This window comes from Sturnira hondurensis, unplaced genomic scaffold (genome assembly GCF_014824575.4).
Source record: "Sturnira hondurensis isolate 20B ecotype Veracruz unplaced genomic scaffold, ASM1482457v3 Scaffold0003693, whole genome shotgun sequence".
Taxonomy (NCBI): domain Eukaryota; kingdom Metazoa; phylum Chordata; class Mammalia; order Chiroptera; family Phyllostomidae; genus Sturnira; species Sturnira hondurensis.
The window spans coordinates 6,527,000-6,543,500 of NW_028076324.1; the positions used below are offsets into that span (position 1 = coordinate 6,527,000).

General features: G+C 48.1%; 1 protein-coding gene across 2 annotated transcripts; it reads left to right on the plus strand.

Annotated features, from left to right (window-relative positions):
* Positions 1 to 375: 375 nt before the first annotated feature.
* On the plus strand, positions 376 to 15,803 carry TRIM35 (tripartite motif containing 35). Of its 2 annotated transcripts, XR_005065921.1 has the most exons (7): positions 376 to 948; positions 2,856 to 2,951; positions 5,193 to 5,423; positions 6,678 to 6,700; positions 7,530 to 7,648; positions 9,002 to 10,531; positions 15,789 to 15,803. XR_005065921.1 is itself a non-coding variant. In XM_037042250.1 (6 exons), the coding sequence occupies exons 1-6, from the start codon at positions 514 to 516 to the stop codon at positions 9,577 to 9,579; spliced, it is 1,482 nt and encodes a 493-aa protein (XP_036898145.1). In that variant the 5' UTR covers positions 376 to 513; the 3' UTR covers positions 9,580 to 11,950. The 2 variants fall into 2 exon arrangements, 1 of the variants encoding a protein (XP_036898145.1); XM_037042250.1 differs by lacking the exon at positions 15,789 to 15,803 and having other exon boundaries at positions 9,002 to 11,950.
* Positions 15,804 to 16,501: the final 698 nt, after the last annotated feature.

A 16,501-nucleotide genomic window follows, 5' to 3' on the forward strand; every position in this document is an offset into this window, starting at 1 on the left:
AATTAAGTAAACAACTAATGCAAGAGTGGCCACAGATCTCTGAAAGGGCATTATAAATCCTAAGTGATGAAAACACTAACCGCGCTTTCAGACTCACTCTATTTCAGACTCAGGAAACGGGGAGCTCTCGCTTTCCCTTCCTGGCGGACCTGACATTTAGGGGATTGGTTAAGGAAGAGGTTCCTAGTCTTCATTTCCCATTTCAACTCGGAAGTACGTTTCCAGTGACACGGAAGTCCTACAGCTCGGCTGCAGCGCTTCTTCCTCCCTAAATCCAGACAGCCCGCCAGGTGGGCGGGGACAATAGAGCAGAGCAGCCCAGCCTCGCTCTCCCGGGGTTTTCCGCACAGACCGGAAGCGGGGCGGAGCCTCAAGCAGGCTCCGCACGATTGGTCGGCGCCGCTGTCGTTTAGCTCTCCGAGGGAGAGGGGCTGGGTGCAGCTCACCCCGGGGTCTTTGGAGACCCGAGGTGGGTGAGAGTGGGGCAAGCGAAAGTTGCGGTCTGTAGTTACCATGGAGCCGAGTCCTGCTGTGTCCCCCGGGCCTTTCCGCTCCTTCAAGGAGGAACTCCTCTGCGCGGTCTGCTACGACCCCTTCCGTGATGCCGTGACTCTGCGCTGCGGCCACAACTTCTGCCGCGAGTGCGTGACCAGCTGCTGGGAGGCGCAGGTGTCGCCCTCCTGCCCTGTGTGTAAGGACCGCGCGGCCTCCGGCGACCTGCGCACCAACCACACCCTCAACAACCTGGTGGAAAAGCTGCTGCGCGAGGAGGCCGAAGGCCCACGCTGGAAGGGCCACCGCTTCCCGCGCCTCTGCCGCCTGCACCGCGGCCAGTTCAACCTATTCTGCATCGATGACAAGGAGCTACTGTGCTGCTCGTGCCAGGCCGACCCCCGGCACCAGGGACACCGCGTGCAGACAGTGAAGGACACTGCCCAAGACTTTCGGGTAAGCGCGATGTGTGAGGGAGGTGGTCCAGCGCGCACGTGGCGGCCGAGTCAGCACTGGAACCCAGCACCCTGAGCCCGCTATTCCTGCCACTCCAGCCTGCCGCAACTGAGTGTGCTCAGTCCCGCCCTCCTTCCTGCCGCCAGCTTGCTGGTATCGCCTCGGGGCCCCCACCTGGAAGACTCTGGTAACCTATTGAGGCTGCCTTTGTCATAAAAACGACCCAGGGGGCCTGAAAGGGGAAAGCAGAGAATGTACACAGTGTTCGAACCGAGTTTAGGCGAGGTTCTCAAGACAGTCCCACCCACTTCTTAGGCCAGGCACCCTTTCTGCCAGTAGGGTGTGGCCCTTGCCTCTTTGAGAAGCCCAAGTGTGGAGGAAGCTCAAAAATCCTGGAGACTGGCACACTCAGGTTAGAGCTGCAGGAACCCAAAGCCTGGCCATGAATAAGGAGCCTTGATATCCCCCATGTGGTCACCTGCTTCCCCAGGTGGCCCCTGTATTGTGTAGCTGTGGGGAGGCTTCTGGCACTGGGCATCTGGCTCTTTCTGGATCACTTTCTCAACCTTCCAGTGCCTAGAGTGCCAGGAGCTATAAATAAAGTAAGGGGCAGCTTAAAACAATAACCTTGTCTGACAGCAGTGAGAGATCACAGGAGGCTCTTTTAGAGGCTGCCTGTAAGGTTCTTATTCTGCCACATACTAGCTGTGTGCCCTTGGGCGTGTCACTTCCCACTTCTGTGCTTCGGTTGTTTCCATCTGTAAAATGGGGCTAATATTTCTCTACCTAATAGGGATAATGTGATGATTAAGTGATAGGAATCCGTAGAGTAATTACTGCAGTCCCTGGCAAATAATAAAAGCTCAATAAATGGTAGTCATTTATCATTATTGTTACTAGAATTGTTATTTTTATTATTTTTCCAAAGAAAAATACTTGAGAAACTTTCTCAGAATGTAGTGAGAAATAGGTAAAGACAGAGAAAATGCTAGGCCTTGGATACAAAAGGTGGGAATTCATCATAAAACTAGCCCTGCCCTGGCTCGTGTGGCTCAGTGGATTGAGTGCTGCCCTGTGAACTGAAAGGTCGCCAAGTTAGATTCCCCATCAGGGCACATGCCTGGGTTGTGGGCCAGGTCCCCTATTGGGGTGTTGGGGGTGTGTGAGAGGCAACTGATTGATGTATCTCTCACACACTGATGACATCTCTCCCTCGATTTCTCCCTCCCTTGCCCTCTCTCTAAAAGTAAATAAATTTAAAAACAAAAAACTAGCCCCAGTTCTTCAAGGAGTCCAAGGAGATTAGAGCAGTGGTTAAAGTTTAAAAAAACAAAAAGGTATTTGGATTTGCTGATTAAAGTATTTCACATGATCCAAGCAAAATGAGAATATCAGGATGTGGGGAGACATGTAGTTTAGATAAGGACCCATGGGAGTAAGTGGGTGAACTCTGTGGTCAGACCTGTTGGTTGGATTGCAGGCCAGACCAGGTTAGAAGGTCCCAAAGGGAGCCTGCGGGCACATTGTCTTTACAGTTATATGCGCGGTTCAGGATTCATGGCCGAGCCTGGACCAGCTTTAGGCCTGAGCAGGGTGCAGTCCCTCTTTTCTGCACTGTGACCAGCTTGAGAGGGAGTAGGTCCCTTGACCTCCTCAGCCCTGTCTCCCTATCTGTAGTGGGAATAAAACAAGTGTTGGGTTAGAGGATATCTGAGGGCCCTTTTTACTGTAGATATCAGGTTCAAAGTCAGGGCTATCCTTGAAGTCTGTGAATGGACTGGGCTCAGTAATTATGATTGAGTGGAACTTCCTTGTGGAAGTGGAACTCCAGTTGTAAATGTGTTGTCCTCTGTGTCTGGCCTCCACCCCTAACCTGCCTCTTGCCTCCCTCTCATTCCTCCCATCAGGCCAAGTGCAGGAACATGGAGCATTCACTGCGGGAGAAAGCCAAGGCCTCCTTGGTCATACAGCACTCCTACCAGGCCATTGCCAAGCATAATCAGGTAAGTGAGCGCTCAGGCTGTGCTGAAGACCAGGGCCACATGGAGCCATCTGGGGGATAGGTGAGGGAGGGTTGGCCCTGGCCATGGCTGTTGATGCAGTCAGCCTTCCCCCATTCTGATGGTCTGGCATAGCCGTGTTCTTGAACACTGATTGTAGCTGTCATGCTAGGGCCTCTTTGAATGGGCATGGTCATACCAGCAGCCACAGAAGTGGCTTTAAAAGCCACGTGTGCCCTGGCTGGGGGGCTCGGTTGATTGGAGCATCGTCCTATTCACCTAAAGGTTGCAGGTTTTATCCCAGTTAGGGTGCATACATACCTAGGCTGCGGGTTTGGTCCCAGACCAGAGCACATGGGGGAGGCAACCAATTGATGTCTCTCTCTCTCTCCCTCTCTCCCTCTCTCCCTGTCTCCCTCTCTCCCGCTCTCCCTGTCTCCCTCTCTCCCGCTCTCCCTGTCTCCCTCTCTCCCTCTCTCCCTCTCTCCCTCTCTCCCTCTCTCTCTCTCTCCCTCTCTCCCTCTCTCCCTCTCCCCTCTCTAAAATCAATGAACATATCCTTGAGTGAGGATTTTTTTTTAAAGCCACCTTCACCATCTGCACTATGGTTTCAGACTAACTTAAGTGCCACACTTCATGTACCTGAGTGCTCAAGCCAATGATAACCTGAGGTCATTAGTTATTCCTCTTTCCCACTCACTCTCCATGTCCACTCCATCAGCAGTCTTGTCCCCAGGTCACTGTCTCTTCTCACCTGCCCTGCTACCTGGGCCCCATGCTTCCTTCCACTCATTCTGCAGTCCTGTCTCCACAGAGTAGACCGCTCTTCTAGAAAAATACATCGATTATGTCACTTCGCTGCTTAAAACTGTCCAGCAACTCCCGTGCCATGCAGAATACAATCCTGACTCCTCACCATGGCCTCCGAGGCCCTTACCTTCATCTCCTCCCAGGCTGGGCTACACTCTCTGTTTCAGCCCCACTGGCCTTCTTTCTGTCCCTTCACAAGCTAAGTCCTCTGGCTGGTTTTTCCTGCCTACTGCTTTTTATCTTCCTGTGTGACAAGAATCACCTCAGATTTTACTCTCCCTCAATACACTATCAATCTTTTTAGCTTGATATTTCAACAGTGGCATCTCTGCTCATTTGCATTTCTCAGATTATTAGTAAATTTGTACATCCTTTCACAAGTATAATAACCATTTGTGTTTCTTCCAGGAATGCCAACTCACAGTCATTTTTTCTTGGAATATTTATCTTTTCTCCTTGTGCATCATCATAAGAGCACTTTGCATACTAAGAAAAATATGTTATTATATATATTCACATATGTGTATATGTCAGAGATATTTTTTCTAGTTTGTCATTTCTTTTTCAGTGAATCATTTTCACTTTTTTGGTGATTTGCACTTTGTCAGTGAGTTGTTTTATCCTCATATTGTCAGCGCCATAAACGTACATTGAATTTCAATCCAGAGGTGTGTGTTCCTAACCTGCCATTACTGGAGCACACATTTTGTGGTATTTTTCTGATAGTCATCATGAAATACACAATTTGCATATTTCCATAAATATGTATTTACCTGTATCAGTGGTCTCCTGCCATACAAAACTTCTTATTTTTATATGTCTTCAGTTACTTCATTCTTTCTTTGAGGCTTCTCCGTCTTGTAGAAAGAACGGTCTTTCTCGTTGCAAGAGGGGAGATCGTTTTCTGCTTCTTCTTTGAGTACATTTGTGGTTTTAACTTTTTTAAAGCTTTCTGTAGTTAGGATTAAGAGTATGCATGTTATATTAATGATTCTGTTTTAAAATAAATACTCCTGCTCCTCTTTTGGTAAGCCTCTTGATTGAACAAATTTGAAGTCCTAAGATCGGAAGGCAGATAATTTTTTTTAAATAGTTGCTGTTTGCAATGATTCTTTTCATGATTCAGGATTTCTTTTGCTGTCGTACAAAGCAAGCAAGATACAGAATACTGTATGGGGGGAGGTTACAAGGCTAGATTGGCCATGTAGAAGCAGCAATTTCAACTCTTAAAAAATCAAAACAACTTCGTTATGCTATCTGACTGATTTTGAAATGTAAACTGGTAAATTGTGCTACGGAAGCTGCATCTATATTTCATCCTTTTGGGTTCTACAAATGGTTTATTTTGAAAGTAGAGTTCCTTTGCTAAGAATCTGAGAACCCGTGGGCTAGGCGATGGCTGAGCTTCCCTCCACGCCTGATCCTCTGCTGCAGGAGAAGTCTGCCTGGCTGGAAAAGCGGATCCGGCAGGAGTTTGATAAGCTTCGGGAGTTCTTAAGAGTGGAGGAGCAGGCCATCCTGGATGCCGTCGCAGAGGAGACCAGGCAGAAGCAGCTTCTGGCGGAGGAGAAGATGAAGCAGCTCAGGGAAAACACAAAGACCCTGATGCACGAGACCGAGCGGCTGCAGATGGAAATGAAGGAAGACGATGTTTCTTTTCTCATGGTGAGGAGCTCACTGTCTTCATTCAGTGACAGAGACTGGATATTCAGGAACCAGTGGGCAGCCGGAGACCAGCAGCCCCAAGCAACCCAGTGTTTCTGTAGCTTCCAGATACTGGTTTGGAGGAGCTCACAGACCACATCCTCTGCTTGGGTCAAGAGGCTGAAAAGATTTTAATCAGAGCAGAGTTCCTTAGGAACTGCCAGGCTATTTTCCAAGAAACTGTAGCATTTTACATTCCCACTAGCAGTGTGTGAGGATTACAGTTTCTCCTCATCCTTTTTCATTGTAGCCATCATAATGGGTGTGAAATTGTATCTCTTTATGGTTTTGATTTGCATTTCCCTGATGGCTGGTGATGTTGAGTGTCTTTTTTTATGTAGTTGTTGGCCATTTGTGTATCTTCTTTGGAGAAATGTACATTCAAGTCCTTTAGCCATATTAAAAATTGGGTTGCCTGTCTTTTGTTGAATGGTAAGATTTTTTATATATTGTGGATAGTAGACCTTGATCAGCTATATGATTTATAAATATTTTCTTCCATTCTGAGTTATTTTTTCAGTTTCTTGATGGCATCCTTTGAAGCACAAACGGTTTTCATTTTGATGAAGTGCTACTTACCTATGTTTTCTTCTGCTGCTTGTTTGTGCTTTTGGTGTCAGATCTAAGAAACCATAGCCTAATCCAAGGTCATCAGTCTTATAGTGTTATCTCTACATTTACATCTTTGACCCTTTTTGAGTTAATTTTTGTATGTGGTGCGGGGTGGGAACCCACCCTCATGCCTCACACATGGGCGCCCGACTGGCCCAGCACCGTGTGTTGCAGACCGTTCTTTTCCCATCGAATAGTCCTGGCACCCTCGTAATAACCAATCACCAGTAAACGTGAGGGTTTACTGCTAGACTTTGCACGTCTATTGACCTATATGTCTGTCTTTAATGTTGGTACTGCGCTGACTTGTTTACTGTTGCTTTTAATAAGTTTTAAAATAGGAAAGATGGTGAGCCACCAACTTTGTTTTTTTCCAAGATTGTTTTGACTGTTCTGGGTCCCTTGAACTTTCAGATGAATTTTAGGATCAGCTTATCAGTTTCTCCAAGCAATCCAGCTGGAATTTTGACAGAAACTGCATTGAGTCTGTGGTTAATGTGGGGGGTACAGCCATCTTCACATGGGTTGTGTGGCTCCTTTTGAGGTCAGAAACTTACATGTTTTCTCTATGTCTATATTTGTGTCTGATTTTTTCTCTTTCAGAAACACAAGAGCCGAAAACGCCGGTAAGTTGCCAAGGCTGATGTAGGGGAGGGAAAGAGCGGGCAGAAATATCAGGGATGCAAAGTCCAGTGACTCCAGGGCCAGGCAGGTAAAAAGCCAGCTGGGTGTATCACAGAGGGAGCGGTGGGAACTGGCCGATACTGAGAGGTGCTCTTTCCAGGTATCCCACTGGTACAGTGTTGTTTTCCTGAGTGTAGGGCAGTCCATCCCCTGGGTGGGGAGAGAGAGAACCATCCCGAATGTGGCTCACAGTTCCCAGCAGGTCACCCCAACATTTAAGCTTGTTCCTTGGTCATCCCCACCCTTTTAGAGCCTCGGGACATGCTGGTTTGTGTTGATGGTTGTACACAGGAATGGGTAAGGAAGAACTGTGTCACAGTCAGAGCTGTACAAAGATGGAAGAGAGTGCTCTGGGCAATAGTGAGTTCCCTGTCACTGTAGGTGTTCAAGCAAAGGCCAGTGACATCTTCATACTGTTGGATTAGAAAACTTTTAAAGGTCCCTTTCACCTCAGACATCCTATGAGCAGATGTGTAAGTGTGAGCTCTACCCTCAAGGATGGGACCCATGTCTGAGAAAGTCCCATGTATATGTGTCTCAGCTTGGGCAGGGGGAGCCCTCAGATTGAATCCTGAAGCTGTATGAGCTGCCCATTGTCTCCTGGCTCATCCTCCATCAGACCCCAGTCTGGGTTTGTCCTGGGTGGGTGGTGAGGAAGTTAGGCCTATGACAAGTGAAGCAGTCCTATTGTTTGTTAGATTCAGCTGACCTAGGTAGGCCCAGGATGCTCAGCCCTGGCCCTGCCCACTAGGCCCAGTTCTCCTTCCCCAGCCTCTTCTGCACCATGGAGCCAGAACCCATACAGCCCGGCATGCTCATCGACATTTGCAAGTACCTGGACTCCCTACAGTACCGCGTCTGGAGGAAGATGGTCATGTCTGTTGAATCTGGTGAGTGGGGGTGTGGGCAGCTGATACGGGTCGTGGGGGGCAGTTCATGCACAACAGAGAACCAGCGGTACTCACTTTCTCCAGCCTCGTTCGGAGAGGCCCCCAGTGCCCTGCCCCTCCTCCACTCCTGGCCTCACTGCTCACACCCCTCCTGGCAGAACTCCTTCCTCTTTGAGTCTGACACTTAGCCACCACTTCAGAAAAAGAAACTGACTGTCCTCTCTGTTCAGAACAGTGTCATGTACACAATGGTAGGCCTCCCCAGTTCAGGACTGCCCCCTCAAGGTGGCTGAAGCCCATAGGATCTCTGTCATGTGCAGGGGGCTGAGTGTGTGTGTGTGTGTGTGTGTGTGTGTGTGTGTGTGTCCGTCCCCCAGCCACCACCAAATTCTTGTGTGGAAGTCCTAACCTTCAGATCAATGGTGTTTGGAGGCAGTGCCTTTGGGATGTGATTCAGATCAGATGAGATCATAAGGGTGGGCCCTTATGAAAAGATACATGAGAGCTGGCTTCCTCTCTCATTTTGTGAGGACACAGCAAGAAAGTGGCCATCTGTAAACCAAAAAGAGGGCCCTCACCAGCACCTGGCCATGGGGGTACCCGATCTTGGACTTCAGCCTCCAGAACTGGGAGAAACAAACTGTGGTTTAGGCCACCCCTTCTGTGGTACTCTTTTTGTAGCCGCCCAAACTGGCTGAGACTCATGATTTTACTGGGAGAAATGTCAGTGACCCAGAGAATGTTACATGCTTTTCTAAGATGGCATGGGAGTTGTGTGAGCATCAGGCTCCCTAACTCTACCAGCTTCCTCTGCCTGTTAACAACCAAAGACTGCAAACTAGATGGCTCAAAATGACAGAAATTGATTCTTACACTGCAGGAAGCCAGAAGTCCAAAATCAAGGTGTCAGCAGGGCCATGCACCCTCTGAATGCTGCAGGGGAAGATCCTTCTTAGTCTCTTCCTAATTCCTGGTGTTTGCAGGCCACCGTGGTTTGGGCTGCAGCCCTGTTGGCTCCACCTTTGTGGTTGCGTGGCCTTCTCCCCTCACTGTGTTGCTTCTCTTTCTGTCAAGACAAGTCTTTGCTTTAAGGCCCCACTCCAGTCCAGTCTAATGACATCTTAAACAAATAAGGTCATCGGAGGTACTGGGGGTTAGGGCTCCCACATACCATTTTTGGTGAGGCACATTCCAAGCCATAACACTGCCCCTCAGCCCAGGGCAGCTCCCTCCCTGGACTGGGGCCACGTGGGATACCATTGGTCAGTCTGGGGGACTTGGGCCGCAGCTGGCATGGCAGAAGGGTGGAGGGGAGGTTCTCTCATTTCATCCGCTCTCCCTCTCTGCTCTCAGTGCCCTTCAGCTTTGATCCCAACACCGCAGCAGGCTGGCTGTCCGTGTCCGATGACCTCACCAGTGTCACCAACCACGGCTACCGAGTGCAGGTGGAGAACCCAGAGCGCTTCTCCTCGGCACCCTGCCTGCTGGGCTCGCGTACCTTCTCCCAGGGCTCCCACGCCTGGGAGGTGGACCTGGGGACGCTGCCCAGCTGGCGGGTGGGCGTGGCGCGCATGCGCCAGGATACTGGCACTGGGGGCCACTCCCACAGCTGCTACCAGGACACTCGCTCCGGCTTCTGGTACTTGTGCCGCACGCAGGGGGTGGAGGGTGACCACTGCGTGACCTCAGACCCAACCACATCACCGCTGGTCCCCTCCATCCCACGCCGCCTGCGTGTGGAGCTGGAATGTGAGGAGGGCGAGCTGTCCTTCTACGATGCTGAGCGCCACAACCACCTCTACACCTTCCATGCCCGCTTTGGGGAGGTGCGGCCCTACTTCTACCTGGGGGGCACAAGGGGGGATGGGCCCCCCAAACCTATGCGCATCTGCCCCCTGCGCATCACCATCAAGGAGGAGCTGGATGGCTGAGGCCGCCTGGAGCCCGCCCGACGCTGCCTAGGCGTGTGCCTAGGCGTGTGCCGTGGCCCTGCTTTCTTTCGGCCCCTCTTCCTAAAGCCCCTCCCTTGGGCACCTCTACCTCCTGCTTTCTTGCCAGGATCTTGGTACTGACTCTGATCCCTCTCCATGGCTCCAGGCCCCAAGTCTCCCTCTTTGTTCTTGGTCTTTATCCCCAGCTTGCTGGCCAGGCTCTCCCCAGAGTCGTGGCAGGATGTGAGTTTTCTGAACTCTGATGTCCCTCTTTCTGGGGGTGATGTTTGCCTCTAGAGTAGACCTGTTTTAAATTTTTTTAATGTAGGTTTTGTTATTATTCAGGTGTGGTGAGGCCAACAGACCAGGAGAAAACTGCTATGGAAAAGAGTTTCTTACTTAGAGTTCCTAAGAGGGGCCATGCGATTTGGGGATGGGAGCGGGGAGCACACACAGAGAAGCACCTGGTCCCCTGGGAGGCAGAGAGAGTGAGGGGGACAGCACAGGTGGGAGACCGCTGTGGTTTTCACAGGAAGGAACAGGTGAGGCAGGTACAGGGTGGACAGGTGTAGGACCGGGTAGTTCAGCTCGCCCGGAGGGGCAGCCCCGTGACCAGTGAGCTCCACGTTTCAGTATCAAGAATACAGAAAACAGTGGAGTACAGTTAATGCAGGGCTATAGCTGTGGCTTATCTGTCACTTTTTACTAGTGTTTCTAAACTGCCTTACAGAGCTTTCCTGGGGCCCCTCACAGCTCAAGGCTGCCCATCAGATCAACTCTGCAATTTCCTGACACTTTTTGGATAATTTCCTCTGAACAGAGGGTTTCAGAGTGCTTAAAAAACACAATTTTAAAACCATAGTTTAGACCAGTTTCCTCTCTGGTCCTCAGTTTCTGCGTCTGTAAGTGACACAGCAGGACTGGAAGGCCACGTGCTTCTGTAACTGCTCTGGTCAGGTACACGGCCGGCGAGAAGGGAAGGGGAGGCGGTATGGTCGGGGTGTGCGGGGAGTGAGAAGCGAGGGAGGTGCGTCTCTGCTGACCTCGACTGCCTTTGCGTTTGTATCCCAAGTCCTCCCTCCACCACGCCTGCCAGACGAGGATCCCCACCTTTTTCACCTCACGCACACCTGCAGGTAGTTTTTAATGCTCGAATCCCTTGTCCTGGGGACAGCATCGTAAAAGGAAATATTTTTTCTATAGTAGCAACATTCTCATCGGGGGCAGCACGTTCCTGACCAAGGATTCATATCCTTCCTCGTACCTGTGAACCAGGGGGTTCACAGAAATGGACATTAACATTTTAAACAGAAATGATGATTCAAAGCTATAAATTGGTTATAAACATGGTGCATACTTTGCTAGGGGGCCCGGGAGGGACATGGTAGGAAATGCCACGAGTAAAGGCAACCAGGTGGGAAGTGTGAGGTTGTTGGTGAGCGGGCCCCTTTACAGGCACTCAGAGTAGCTCGAGGCACTTTGATACCAAACACACCCCGAGGTCGGTGTGCACTCTCTCAAATCAAGTATTTATCTAGCCCTTCTAATGTAATTCTTACATAGTTATCTTGACCAGAAGTTATTTTGTTAGTTACAATAAACTTCTTAAAGTGTTTTATATTCCCACCTTAGATGTTGGAAGAGTTTTTTTTAACAGAATAATTTGGATAGCCTAGACTCCTTTTTACAAAAATAAAAATGATACTTGGGATAAAACCCACTTTTTTTGACATTTCCCTTTTAGTGTTCTTGTAAGCAAAAAGTTCGTGTTGTAGCATGTATTCAACTTTATTCCTTTTTATTACTGGGTAATATTCTGTTGTGTTCATAGACTACATCGTACTTATCCATTCGGTTGGTAAGCATGTGGGTTGTTCCCGCTTTTTTGGCCATTGTGAAAATACTGCTCCGAACTTCTGTGTGGACGTATGTTTTCCATTCTCTTGGGCATATACCTAGGAGTAGATTGGCTGGATCGTGTGGTGACTCTGTTCAACCTTTGGAGGGACTGCCGGTCTGTTTTCCAGTGTGGCCGCCCCGCTTTATATTCTTACCAGACCTGTATGAGGATTTCAGCTGCACCGATATCCTTGTTAACTCTTGTTATTGCATGTCTTTCAACTTGGCCGTCCCGGTGGGGGAGAACTGTAACCTCATTGTGGTTTCGACTTGCGTTTCCCTGATGCCTGATGATACTCAGCATCTTCTCACGGGCCCGTTTGCCACTTGCATGTCTTTTCAGGAGAAGTGACTCCAAATCCTTTACCCATATTAATTAGGCTATTTGTATTTTTAATTATTGAGTTGTAAGAGTTCTTTATACATTCTAGATACAAGTCCCGTATCAGATACACAATTTACAAAAATTTTCTTTTAGTCTGTGTGTTGTCTTTTCGCTTTCTCAAAGATGCCCTTTGAAGCACAAAAGTTTTTAATTTTGATGATGTCTGGTTTGTTTACTTTTTCTTCTGCTGCTTGTATAACCCAGAACTCTCACATGTGACACTGCCCTTAAACCCATGTATTCCAAGTTGTAGAATTTGGCTAGGGGAGGGAACGGTTGTTCTATGGACAAGGAGCCCTAGGCTGAGGGCCTGTTCTCCCTTTCCTTGAACCCGCTCCTTTCCTCATCCACACGGCTTGTCCCTGTTTCACTCTCCTGCTCCTTTACTGCACTCAGGCTGAAGACAGCGGCCCACCGGGCAGCCTGCCCCTCTCCAGCTTCTCCCACCTTCAGTTCAAGCCCTGTGCTGCTGCCAGATGTATCCGCCTCAGTCTCACCTGGCACCCTAGTGGCTCCCCACCCCTACCTGCACAGGTACAGTTAGTCTTCAAGGGCAGCGTTCAGCGCTCATCTTTCTCCAGCTCTGCCTCTGGACCTGGAGTTCCCCGACTTCTGCCCCGTACACGCCCCTGCCAGCCTGGGCTTCTCATGACCCTTCAGACCTAGCTGCCTGGTTTTCTTCATACACTTGTCTGTTTGAGTTGGAATGTCCTGTCATCCAGTTATATTGGCCCCACCATTTACATGCTGTGTCTCTGGCACACGCTTGAGTTTCCTGAGTTCATGCCCCTCATCTATGAAAATGGGGACAATCCACTTTCTAAGGTCTAATACAGCGTGCCTGCACAGTGCTGTCCCACATGAGCGCACTTGACAATGGTAGCCATTGGACGCAAGTGAAGAGATCACGTAAGTTTCTCTTGTTGACCTCCCTGGTTCCTTGTCACTCCTGCTTCAGCCATGAGCTATTTTGGGGGCAGAATTAAGTGTGCTGCGGCCACCTCCTTCCATGCTTCCTCCTCCTTGTAGAAGATGAAATTTCTCTCAACAGAGTTTGTCTGTTGACCAGAAAAGTGGAAGTCTTATGACCCAGGACCTTCCACGTGAAATGACTGTGCCATCCTGGAATTTTCCTGGCTCCTTAGAGTAACATTCGAGAGCCTTCCCTGCAGCTTCTGCCAGCCCTTGCCGCCATTTCCTGCATGGATTCTGCCCAGCCTTGCAGAGCCCCAGGCACCTGCGAGTCCTTGGGAGCCGCCTCTTGCGGCTCCTGCCTGCAGGCCTGTTGCCCTCCCTAACTTGCCTTCAGTTGGCCTGGACTCGGGTGGCACCTCCTGCAACCTGCCCAGGGCTCCCTTGGCTGCCCCTGCACACTTGTTCGTTCTGCTGGAAGGACGCAAGGGTGGCAGAGCTGCCCTTGCTGTCCTCTCTGTGTGGAGACTTAAGGGCAGGAAGCATATTGTCTTTGCCTTCCTACCACTAGGTCAGGTGCACTGCTGGGGCCTAACAAGTAGTCAGTGAATGTGTGTGCTGGGGATCGGGGACGCTGACCCTGATAATCCCACAGGACTGGCAGCATCAGAACCTGAAGTCCGGATTCCTGGTCTCAAATACCAACTATCATTTACGGGCTGCCTGTACTTTTTGAACCTCTGCTCTCTCATCTAAACTGAGGATTACAGTTTCTACCTCAGGCTGTTGGAGGATGAAAATGAGGTGATTTTTTTTTGGTGCAAATGCCATGTACCTAAACATAGCCTTTCTACATGTTGGCTAATTCTTTCGGAAAGTGGGAGGTTCTGAATGTCGATGTTATGATTCACATTAATGAAGAATCCCAAAGGAAATTGAGAAATCTAAGTTAACTGCATTGGAAGTACCCAAATTTCGTGAGATTTTTAACAAGAATGTGTACGTGAAACTTATGTTTATGAAAAATGTTAATGACATGGGAACATGGTTATGTTGTAATAACCAAGAAAAATGGGGTTCAGAGTTATGTGTACAGACCTGCAACGCATACAAAAAGACAAGTGAGATCCTGTCTCTAATTTTTGTGTATTGTTTTATTAGATAATCCATTCACATGGCAGTGAATTCCAGAGGTACATAAAGTACTAAAAAGTCTCTCCCACTTTTCCCCCACTTGGCTCCTCTCCTTGTGGGCAATCATAGTACCATTAAAAAAACAATCCTTCCAACCCTGGCTGGTGTGGCTCAGTGGATTGAGCGCCAGCCTGCAAACCAAATCACTGGTTTGATTCCCAGTCAGGACACATGCCTGGGTTGCATACCAGGTCCCCAATAGGGGACACTCAAGAGGCAACCACATATTGATGTTTTTCTCTCTAAAAATAAATAAAATATTTTTTAAAAAATCCAGAGTTGGAATGGGAGTAAAAGACAGAAAACTGTACTTGAAGAATAATTAAATTAAAAAATTCCGGAGAACCCTGGCTGGTGTAGCTCAGTGGATTGAGCGTGAGCCTGCGGCGAACCAGAGGATCGCGGTTAGATTCCCAGTCAGGACACATGCCTGGGTTGCAGGCGGGTTCCCTGCAGGCCAGTTCCCAGCAGGGGACGCACAAAAAGCAACCATACATTGATGTTTCTCTCCTTCTCTCCTTCCCTTTCCCTCTAAAGATAAATAAATAAATAAAATATTTTAAAAAATAAAAAATTCTGGAGATACTCTGTGCACAGCAATATTCTGATTATGATTCTATCTGGTTCTCCCAATACATTGTAATTTAAGAGCAGATACTCTAGATTTGTATCTCTAAGCAGCCCAGCAAGAGGAGAAAAATAAAGGATATTATTAAAATAATTTCCTTCCCTCGAGGGGGCAGTTTGTCATGGGTGTTTTCATGCAGTCAGTTCAACTAGTGGATTTAGTTTTTTGTCCTTTTCTAAATACTTCACCCTAGGGCTTTAAATCAGGGGAAAAACTAAGTGGAATTTAGTTGCTGCTGACATTAGAAGATAAACCTCAAACCTGAGACCTCAAGGTACATTTTAAAAATCTCAGTCCTTACAAAGGTATCTAGTGATGTAAATAGCCTACTGATTAAGAGATTGGGGTGTGGGAATGGAGAAGCTGGGTTCAAACTCCAACTCTTCTCCTGTGTGACCTTGGGAGAGTTACTTAACCTCTCAGTGCCTCAGTTCCCTCCTGTGAAAGATGGAGAGAGTGTGAAAGCTTAAGATTAATGGAGATAACCAACCCCCAAGGACAAAAAATGAGCAAATGTGTGAAGCACTTAGAATAGGGTCTGGCACTTCTTGCAATTGAGAGTCTATTGTGTTACCTGGCCCTGCTGTCAAATAGCTGTGAGACTTTAGATAAACTTCTGTAAGCAGGGAAACTAGGACACTTGCATATTTTTTCACGGTCTTTTTCAATTCTAATGTCCTGTGATCCACAATTTGTGTCACTAGCAAAAGCCTAGTTTCTTGCATGTAGCAGGGACTGCCACTGACCAGCAATCAAGAACCTGGGTGTGGGTCCGGGAGCTTGACCTTGGGCTTTGAGTCTGGAGACAAGACCAAAGAGTCATAATACCTGAAGTATAGAAAAGGTTATTCTAGGGAGGAGCAGGTCTTGAAAATTTGTTCCTAAAATTACTAATCAGTCATGCACAATAAAATTATACTGTCCTGTTCCAGTGATGGGTCACTTATGTCCTTGTATGTGCCAGACTAAAGATGATGTCAAACACTGACTCACATCCACCATGAATAAGATCTCAGCCACAGCAGAGCTATTTGGATTGGGCAAAAGATAATTGTTCATGGAGGGGGTTGAAGTGTCTCTCTTCAAGGTTTAAAAAAAAATGCAGCTGCTTACACTGGACTGTGCCACCCATTCCTTTCCCCAGCAACAACTGGAGGACCAGGCTGGAGAGAGCCAGTGACCCCCAGGCAGAAGGAAGCCCCCCTGTTCTGGATGCTTTGTCCTTGTTGGTGGGTGTCACTTGGGTGGGTTTCTTTTGCTAGGGAACAGGCTGAGGAAGATGGGAGATTTTGGTTTCTATGGATACTGGGCTGGCTGGGATTTGCATAATGTATTTCAGAGAACAGACAGTCTGGGAACAACGTGGACCCAGGAGGAACATTAAGGCACATGGAAACGAGTTGGAGGGTCTGGGTAGTCGGTCATAAATCAAAATCCCTAGCTGTTTGGCTTTGAAATTAGACAAAGTTATTTTAATTTCATTTGGAATAACAAGGAGGATTAAACCAAATATTTGGGGGGGGGATCACACCCCTCAGATTTCATCTTGAGGAAATATTCAGATAGTGGGACAATTTATGTCCATCGCAGAATTATTTAGAATAAGGAATAGCCCAAATAATCTAAATATACAAGAGAAGGGGAACAGTAAAGCATTCCATATGCTGAAATACTACAAAGCCACTAAATAAATAAAAGAATATTTAAAGACAAGAGGAAATACTTGACAAAAGCCAAATTAAGAAGCAAAGAATAATCAGAGCAATTTAAATTTTGTAAATCTACTGTATTTTAGAAACAAATACCCAATATTGTTTACCGTGTTTGGATGAGGTGTTTATACACGTGACTTTTTTCCCCTCCTCCTCTCCCGCTCCTCCGGTTTTCTAAAGAAAGCATTGCAC